The 10,423-nt window shown below is 34.6% G+C and overlaps 1 protein-coding gene across 2 annotated transcripts; it reads left to right on the top strand.

Annotated features, from left to right (window-relative positions):
• Positions 1-5,133: 5,133 nt before the first annotated feature.
• Positions 5,134-9,277, top strand: LOC113509117 (uncharacterized). Of its 2 annotated transcripts, none has more exons than XM_026892407.3 (5): positions 5,134-5,383; positions 5,577-5,689; positions 6,134-6,238; positions 6,564-6,746; positions 7,843-9,277. In XM_026892407.3, exons 1-5 carry the CDS (start codon positions 5,290-5,292, stop codon positions 7,909-7,911), a joined length of 564 nt encoding a protein of 187 aa, XP_026748208.1. In that variant the 5' UTR covers positions 5,134-5,289; the 3' UTR covers positions 7,912-9,277. The 2 variants fall into 2 exon arrangements, with proteins under 2 accessions (XP_026748208.1, XP_026748210.1); XM_026892409.3 differs by having other exon boundaries at positions 5,135-5,383; positions 6,564-6,690.
• The last annotated feature ends 1,146 nt before the right edge of the window (positions 9,278-10,423 follow it).

The following is a 10,423-nucleotide window of genomic DNA, read 5'->3' as shown; positions in this document are numbered from 1 at the left end:
CAAATATTTATCGTATAAGTCATTCAGCAGGTTATCTACATGGGAAGGTTAGTTTGCATCAGCTGAGCCTACTTATCATTCCTAGCTGCTCCAAATGAAAAACGTCTAGCGGCCATCTATCAATTATTTATAGATTTTATCTTCTTCAAGACTTAGTATATAATTATATATAAAATTCTCGTGTCACGGTGTTTGTTACCAAACTCCTCCGAAACGGCTTTATCGATTTTCATGTAATTTTATGTGCGTATTGGGTAGGTCTGAGATTCGGCCAACATCTACTTTTCATACCCCCCTCAATGATAAGGGTGACCCACTCCTAAATATATTTTTTTAATTCTTTTGACATTTTTTTTTTATTTTTATTTTATTACGATTAAGCATCGAAAAATACATACAGTTTCAAATTTTTACCCTTTTACGATCTACCCCTGTTTTTTTAATAGCGATTTTTATATTTCTCAATAAGTGGTAAAACAACGTTTACGGGGTCAGCTAGTAATTATATATAATAGTAATGCGAAATAAAATGTAGAAAATAATATTTACTTTTTTATCTATTTTAGTTTGTATCCAAAGGTTGCTTGGAACAGATTACTATAGTGATAACAAATTGTATATATTTATATATACTTTTTTGTTAACATACATTACTGTCGGTTTATTAGTCGTTAAATAAATTAATGATTTTAAACTATTTATTGTTCCTCTTTAAGAGTTGATTAATATATATATATATATATTTGTATATTTTTTTTTGTAAAATTACGGTTACTGAGCAACCGCGGCTAATTCAGCTTACCAGTGATGACTTATGGAGCTAAAATATGGTATTGTATTTATGACTTGCAGCATATGAGGAGGCTATATATTGCTTAGTTAGCTTTACATTGCTCTTTAGTAATGCTCAAAGTTTCACTGCGGGATAGAATAAAATGAATTCTGTGGATACAGAAGAAATATTATGACTGATATTGCCTAAATCGGCATATATAATCTGTTATGTATTTATTTATTTAAACTAGAATGCATAATATAAATGTATGTATACATATGGCAAAATTAACACCGGAATGTGTTCTTTATCAGGCAATTATTATTATCATGTACCACTAGCTGTATCCCGTGGCTGCGCCTGCATGAATCAGTACATAAACGTATCTTATACGTAAAGTTAAGATATAACCTATCCGTGTACCTAATTTCATTCAATTCCGTTTAGTAAATTTTGAGTAAAAGAGTAACAAACCTCCATCCATCCAATCCTACAAATATTTACATTAGTATTAAATTATCGTGGGCGCAAGAGCATAGTATATATAATTCAAGAGCAGCTTCTACACGTTTAAAGGTACCACGACATAGAACTGCAAGTTTTCAAAGAGGTTTCAAATATGCAGCTTCCAAGATCTGGAATGACCTCCCGCCTCCGATCCGAAATTTGAAAATTATTTACACTTTTAAAAAACATGCTAAGAATTATTATTTAAATCTACGAAAAACATGTAATTCCTTGTGATTGCATAATATTGCTGCTTAACTCTGCTCGACTCTCAATATTATGTTATTAAAGTATGTAACTATATGGGTGTATCTTCTCTGCTAAGTATGTATATGTATGTATGAGATTTAAAGTATACATAAAAAAATAAATGAATAATTAATATCTAGGATCTAATTGTCTCATTTATAAATTAAAATAAATTAAATAATTAAATTCACCGCAATGTTAATAAACGCTAGTCACTTATAAATTGTACCATCCGTAAAAATTACAACTATTAACCTCATTGAAGCGAGGGTAGTTTTCAGTATTCGTGGAGTGCCTATGGTGTGATGACGTCACGCATGAGTTCACCCATGACGATTTTCCACGAATTTCCCATGGAGCCATTTCAATAATTTATGCATGTTTACCGTGAATCGTTGAATTAATTGGATGTAAAGCTATGTAGGCTTTCGTGCCAACTAATTACTTGATACGCCTTATTTTCTAGAAACTTTCATAAAAAGATAACTTTTACTGTTCCATAACTGACTGAAAGAAAACCTTTTACTTTTATTTATAATACAGCATGCGGCTCGCCTGATGGTAAGTGACTACCGCCGCCCATGATCACCCGCAACACCAGAGATATTACAGATGTGCTGCCGGCCTTTTAAAAAGGAACCTTTATGTAATAGCGAAGTAGTCCAGTACGTATTTTGATGACAAGCATGGTATGACGAGAACTAAATATGAAGGGGCAATAAATTGGTATAAAGCAAGGAAACTCGGTATAAACACTTATATCATACTTCCTAAACATCATGATGATATTTTTTCATGAATAGAAAGCTAACTTAGGCTTTGCCACGTGCGCCCTGGCATAGAAAGGGCCACCCCTTCCTGTCCCGTAGGTGTCGTGAGAGGCGACTTAAGAGGGCGAGAAATAGGCATCGGAGTCCCTCTTAAAACATCTCTAAAGCCTAACTGCGGTTGCCAACACGCCTGCCAAGCATGGCAACTACTGGCAAAACTCTCCTTATGGAGAAGGCTTATGTTCAACAGTGGACAGTTAACGGCTGAAACTGGCGATGGGGAATAACGTACCCATTACTAATAATCCTTATCCCCTCCCCCCACATGCTGATATTAGGCCAATATCCTTATCATTGGTATTGACATTTATGGAATAAAGAAACAATAAAACCAGGGTAACGGCTGGTGGGGGAGGGATAGGTACTAATGCGAACTACTAGTCTCATTGCTAGCAATATACCCTGACAGGTCCACGTACCGCCCCCCCCCCTGAAACGTGCTGAATTCCAGGTGTATTTATCACGATGGACTAACTGACCTGCTCTTTCATTCTCTCTTGCCGTCCCTTATTGGTGCCCCGCCAGTGCATACCGATAGCGTAGGCGGGGTTACCATTCCATTATCATCCATTAACCAAAAAAATTAAAAGCTGGTGATGATGAAAACCAAATTGTCAGCATAAATAAATGTGTCTCAACTACATTTCCCTCAAACAGTTTACTTGCATACAGCGTTTAGTTTGAAGTGTGACCTAATGTAAAATTATTGGGTACTGTGACTCAAGATCTTTTAAGTCACGTAGGTCGGTACAGCGCGAAGTTGCCTCTGGCATTTACCATCATGTGGACCATGGTACATAGACTACTTATTATTTAATAAAAAAACCACAACGCGAATTGTATATTCAGGTAAAACGAGACATGACAATAAAAAAATATTGATTTATATATTTATTTGTTTAGGCACATCAACAATACAAATACATACATAACCTACATACATACATTAAAAAAAACTAAATATAGTATTTGCATCAATTCTAGACATGCACAATATTGAAATAATACATTGACACAAAAAAAGGTTTATAAAAAAATACATATAAAAGTTTAGGACTGACTTAAATTTTATTTATTTATTTATTTAACTCTTTATTGCACCATAAATGAATATATAAAATGACAAGTGAATAATTCAAATGAAATACAGTAACATAAATACAGATTGAAATATACATATAAAGGTACAAAAGGCGGTCTTATCGCTAGGGCAATCTCTTACAGACAACCTTTAGTTAAAGGAGAACAGATAGAAATGGCAGGTGGCGCCAGAGTGAATTAATGATTTTCGTGCATAAAATACAAAAACATGTAATGCACAAAAATAATTTTAGATAATATTTAAGCCTTAAATGATTATGGTTGATCAATAATCTATTTTTCAAATGTCAACTGCAGTGTGGTCCCGGCATAGAATAGGCCACCTCGTTCCTTTTCCGTCAGTGTCGTAAGATGCGACTAAGGGAGGGCGAGGGATGGGCAGCAGCGTCCCTCTTAAAACATGTCTAAAGCCTAACTGTGGTTGCCATCCGCTTGCCAAACGCGGCAACTACTAGAAAAACCTCCCGAAAGGGAGGCTTCTGTTCAGCAGCTGATATGATGACGATGATTATAAGTGATTATCAATCTTGTTACAGACGAATGTAGTCCTAAAATGGGTGGAGGAAAGGCATTGTTAGTAATCGGGATAAATAGCTCCATTTCTAGCAATATACCCTTTCAGGTCGACCTCCACGTGGTTCCCCCTGGGAATTGTCGTGGCTAATTCTAGCTAATTGACCTGCTCCTCATCCTCATCAGTCATCCCTCACTGGTGCCCCGATAGCGTAGGCAGGATTACCATACCATTATGACCCATTAAAAGAAATCCCAAAATGGTTCTATGAGGAGGAACTTTGAAGAAATATTTATCCTCTAATTTTCGAATTTTTACTTTAGGGACGCATAACGATATCCTGTAAAGCAAACCATCACCAGTGATCACAAAAATATGCATAAAATAAGAAAGATAAACGTAAGCGCTGCGATCCTACGGTGCAACTGCTGTGTCATATCTGCTTCATCACATTATTACTAGAAAACTAAATAATATTATGAATTTTATCAAAATATTATAAAATATATCAAAATAATTATCAGTATTTGATCACGCATTCCGACATTTTAAAGTCATTTACAAATTTAGGATTTTCCACCGTTTCCTAAAAAAATACTATACTTAGATATGTAATCAAACAGAGCGATAACAGGATCACACTTTTATTACATGATTGCATTAATTGGATATCAAAATCAGATTATCCGGTAATGATTTTTGCACGAATCATCCTAGGTAAGATTAAGAACAATAATCGCTCTGATATGCAATGAAATAAGCTAAAAATGCATCCCGTTCAATAATGTTCAAGCGTTATTCTAAATTTTAATGACGTAACACCACGTGCTGTTGGAGTTCCGATCTGAACGAACTTTTCAATGCAAACCGCAGAACGCCAGACAAGGATCCACTCCAATGCAATGACCTTTACCGCGATTGCGAAACTCACTGTAGATCCGTTTGTGTCACGCTGCATACAGATCCCGAAAACGTTCTACGAAAAGTTCTGTACGGTCACGCAGCGTGACGTCGTTATCAGCTGCGCAAACATTGCGACGTCGGCATTGGGCGGAGAAGATGACGTTAGTGGCCAAGCCCACCGCGAGACGGCCCGCGCCGCCGCCGCCGCCGCCGCCGCCGCACGTTGACTCAGCAGGCTTTTAAAATAGAGGGCCATCGCCGTTACCATCACAATCCAATAGACCGCCAAAGGAGCAACACGTACAAGTGACTGTGACAAGTGACATACGATAACATTAGTGCTATCATCGTATAAACATACATACACAGTGATATATTTAGTGAAAGAGAAATTTGTGAAAACAGTTAAAATGGCAAAAATATTTTTGGTTGTTGTTTTGTTTGTGTTTGCCGAGGCTGTGCACAAACACCACCCCAAGTTCCCAAAGGATTTAATAGAGAAAGGTAATTGTAATAACAATTGGATTTTGACCCAGGTTTCATTAATATTTCAACACGATTCGTATACTGATAATGATGCAATAAAAGATTTAATTTACTGATTACTAATTAATACGTACGCATTCCAAGTTAATTAATAACACCCCCACGTGGATGTTGCAAACTTTAAATTAATCTAATCTTGTTTTGTCTGTAGTGGCATGCACGAGTGAAAATGAGAGGATAAGGAATGAGATCATAGAAAAGTCAAAGTGCAGGGACCCAAAAGAAGTCTTCGTTTATTTAAAACCTCCATCAGCACATGAACAGGTGAGAATTTATATTTGTCGAAACATCATTTGTAAAACAATAAAAATCATTTAATTAAATACATAATTAGATAGTCTTAATTATCTCATGACCTCATTACATTTCCATAGGTCGTGATTATCATACACATGTGTCAATTTAATTATTTGAACAATGACATCTTCTTAAGTATTTCACAACATTAAAAAATTTTAAACATTCAACTTTACATAAGTAATGAGAGCTCAAGCACCGTATCAGTCATTATTGACATAATCAGATAATACATTGTGACGATTTAAATTTCGTCATACAATCTCTAACAGTACAGCAGTCTCAATGTAAACTAAAGAATCTTTGGACTTTAAAACCCGCATCCGCAATCGTAGCAGTCATTAAAGCTGCGTGAGAAAATTTGCTAAGACTATTACATTTGACCATGCTGACGTGAACGTATTTCCCCAGGTGATCCCCAGCGCAGTTTGGGTCAAGAGGTGCGTCGGCATCTGCGACTATGAAGCTGAGGGCTCCTCGTGCGTCTCAACCGACACGGTTATGAAGACCATATCAGTGAGTACCTTTATCTTCTACTGTACATGCGTGTATGTCATATTTGTTGAACTAATCAACTCGGCTAAAAGGACAAACGTTATCTGTTTATCAATCGTCTGCTAATTCAAACTCATCCTTGGCACAGTTCTGGTGTTTGACAGTACACTGCTGTTGGGCAAGCGTCGATCATTAACGATAATAATGACATAAGTTGCATCTCTGATATGCGGAGCTATTACGATGACTAAGCTAGTTGCGTAATTATGTCGAGTAATCGGTGTTTTGTTTGAAATAGTACAAATTTCGGTACATACAAAACTAATCTTTATTTCCTTGTCAACAGATACGAATATACAACGTAAAGACAAAGAAGGAGACGTGCTCGACGTACCAAATAGAAGAGCACAGAAGTTGCGGCTGCTGCAACCTCACGCCGGAAGAATGTGGGGACTCGAGGATATACAATCCTCGTAAGTGCACGTGTCAATGTCCGAACACAGAGGAGCGGAGGAACTGTCTCCGAAAGGTTGGTAGGATAATGGATGTCTGTAAACACTAACGGCGCACACGCATGCCTTTCGTAATGCATCCAAAAACAAGCGTCAGCACTATCTTTTCTTCCGCTGTTGTAACATTTGCTTATGTATTGTTTTTTTTTTTTATTTAATTAGAAACTTTTTTATTTTACTATGACAAAAAAGGCGAAACGAAAAAGGTGGATATGATAATTCGGAACTCAGCGATAGTTAATGAACCTGAAACCTTTTCCTTTGAAGATTTAAGATATAAAAATACAATATACGAATCTTTCATAATAATTCTGTTTGTAAGGAACTAGATTTTTCTAGTTCCTTACTTATTTTCATTATTTTAATATTTCGAATAAAAAATCTTTGTGGAAAGTTGTTCAGTTCTGCGAATAGTATCTGTCGCTTTATTTCGAATTCATATCTCCTTTTCATTTCACCTTATAAATAGTAATAACATAATGTAATTATGTGTATAATTGTTGTATGCATAATTAACCATAAACCGGTTAAAGTGCAATGCATTGTTGACATATCTTGACTGACGCCCAATGCGATGTGTCCAGTGTTGTGATGTGATGCCGTAGACATCCATTGTCTTTACAAACCTAGTCTGTAGCTTGTGCAAGATTTTATAATTGAAGCTTTTTAATATTTCACGTAACTGCCCATTTAGGTAGCAATTGCGTAACATTTCTTATGCATCTACATATGTGGCATGTTGCTAGCAATCGTTTATTTTTAATTTAGAAAAAAAAAATGTATTTAAAGATTAAAAAATTAAATGATTTTAAAAAAGACGTAGGTTCTTTATATGGCTTGAATTGGTAAACAAACTGATGTTCTATCTGATGGGAAAGCGTTAACTAGATAAGAACTGCGCTATAGATTTTCAATTCAACTGTATTTTTTATGTATGTTACACGATATCTCAGCCAATTACAATGTTAACATTTTTTTAAATCAAATACTATTTTTTTCCAAATTCTATAATCCTATTTTAAATTAGATTATATTTATTAAAAGATATTTATTTTTATCTATTTTATTAGTTGCATCGATCATAAAATACAACATTATCTCCTTTTGTTATAGCGGAACTTGAATATGCGGTGGAATCGATCTAAATGCACCTGCGAAGAGAGAAGAAGAAGGGTACAGTGATATGAAATAGGTTTGTGAACATCTCACAAGCACGAACGTGGAAGATGCGTTCAGAAGAATTACGTGGCTTAGATGCCACGACAATATGTGGAGAAAAGAACGGAAATATTATAAGCTCATGAAGTGACTGTGAGATAACGTTGTAAAACTTATAGACTAAAAATGGACTAATGTGGTATTAGAAAATGGACTGATGCACGTCCACGCATCCGACTGACTTAAGTGTCTTATATAGTTAATGTATTAATGAAATTTAAGCAGTATTATTATGTAAGTTATTTATTTTGTTGCTAGGGTGATATGGGGCCAAATGTGCTGTGAGTTATTAGCTCGCTACTTTGTTCCATGACTTCTTGATTTTCCTATCGACTGTAATTTTGTTTTATTGATGATATAATGATATGCTATTTTTGATTTATACTTTTTTTATTTGTATGTTGTAAACTTAAGACAAGGTTTCTTTCGAATTTTGTAAGTGTATATATAGTAGTTATGCCTTGTAACGGCGAGTTCGCCACAAGAGTTTGGGACCATTAATATGTGGTGTTTGGATCGAGGTAATACAGTTCCGAAACACCAACCTCTGCTTCACAGACGCAGTCCTTGGATAAGTCTTATTGTTAGGAGCACTGTACTTAATTCTCAATAATCAAGTATAATTTTATATTCTCAGTTTTTGCTGTCTTTATTAGTTCTAATTAATGTTAATTCACATTTTAATTTATTGTTGTGTTCTGCGACATCACTGTTCAGTATTGTACATAATACCATATAGTATACGAGCGTAAAACTTTTACGCAATTCCTAAATTGTGATATAGATAGTTAATTTTTCAATAATAAGTTAATTAGTAAGTAGTCTAATGTGTTTTATATAGACAAATATTACGTGTGAACGTGACGATTTATGAGTTAGCTCTCTTGTCTACTTAGTTTGTAATGGCCCTTTCCAATTTGGTCACGGTTGATGAATTTTTTTTTTTTTTGTATGTTATTAATAAGTATTACACACTATCTTTGATAGAATTGTCGTTTCTTCCGTATACGTAGGTTCTTTACCAAGTGCGAGCTATCGAATATTGATTGTTTGACGTATATATTATAGTAAAACGGAAGGCGACAGTGTTCCTATCATTGGAGTTATGTTTATCGCGTTTTGAGTGCGATTAAATTTAGTTTCTACATCTATGGGGCCTAGTCTACGATAGTGCCAAAGAATCTCATAGATTATCATAATTTATTTTTAAATTAATTTATTTTCTTTTTAATAGCTTAAAAAGCTTTAAGTGATCGAATCACGTGGTTTGATTTAAAATTTTGTACTTATCATTTTATAAGCTCAATAAAATTTCAATTGATTTTTTAAACTTTATTTCATTTATGTATCCTGTTCCTAACAATGAACTGTTTAATTATACAAGAATATTAGAAAACAAAAAACAGGATTGCCCTTTTACATGGGCGAAACAGTATACTCTGTTATGTCCATGGTACTGCTCATGTCTATAGGCGACGGTTACCACCTTCCATCAGGTGGGCCGTCAGCTTGTTTGCCATTCTAAGTTGTATAAAAAAAACCTGTCAGGTATTTATTATAACAAGTTTATTATGGTAAAGAACGTTTTTCTATCTCTCTTCACTCCAAGTACCTTATGGGGTAGACAGAGAGAAAAGAGTGTCAAAGACCTCTATACATAGATTTAACTATTATTATTATTTACATATACTATCTTTAAATTTTTCTGATAATATTAATTATAACCAGTGTTACTCGGGATGATAAAAAGCTTCAAATCATATGCTCTACTCCGAAATCTGTTTAGGCATACAAAAAGTATGATGGAATAGGGAATACACATACAAAAATAAAACTTTATAACATCGCATTCCTTTTTTTGACATACATGTAACAGTAGTAAGGTAAATCCGAACTGGCGTCCAAATTTGACTGCTTTATAAAAAAAAACAGCCAAATAGAGGAAAGTTTTAAATGTTTTTTAATGTTACTTAAAAATTCTTTTAAATTATGTAGGTATGTAACCAAATAGCAAGACGAACGGTTATTTCTTTTCAGTTACTAACAATGACTGTAATATTATAATAAAATAAATATTATAAATGATTTATTTAATTACGATTTGCGCAATTAACGCTTTTTATAATTGTTGCATTTACCGAAATGTTCAACATTAAATAAACGCCTATTAAACATAATTATTGGTCATTAACAAATTGAGTTAATTAACTAATTATAACAAAAGCTAGTGTGTATAACAAAAGCTGTGTTTCGGTTTGAAGAGTGGGATATGGCGTGAATTTACTGGGTACAGAGGAATAACACCCGAGTCCTAAGGAATGGCAACGCATGGGGGTTATCATGGGCGAAACAGTATACTCTGTTATGTCCATGCTACTGCTCACGTCTATAGGCGACGGTTACCACTTTCCATCAGGTGGGCCGTCAGCTTGTTTGCCATTCTAAGTAGTATATAAAAAAAAAAAATAATTATCAA

This window comes from Galleria mellonella, unplaced genomic scaffold, assembly GCF_026898425.1.
Source record: "Galleria mellonella isolate WM207_F2 unplaced genomic scaffold, CSIRO_AGI_GalMel_v1 utg96, whole genome shotgun sequence".
NCBI lineage: Eukaryota > Metazoa > Arthropoda > Insecta > Lepidoptera > Pyralidae > Galleria > Galleria mellonella.
This window is presented reverse-complemented; position numbering and strand designations above follow the sequence as displayed.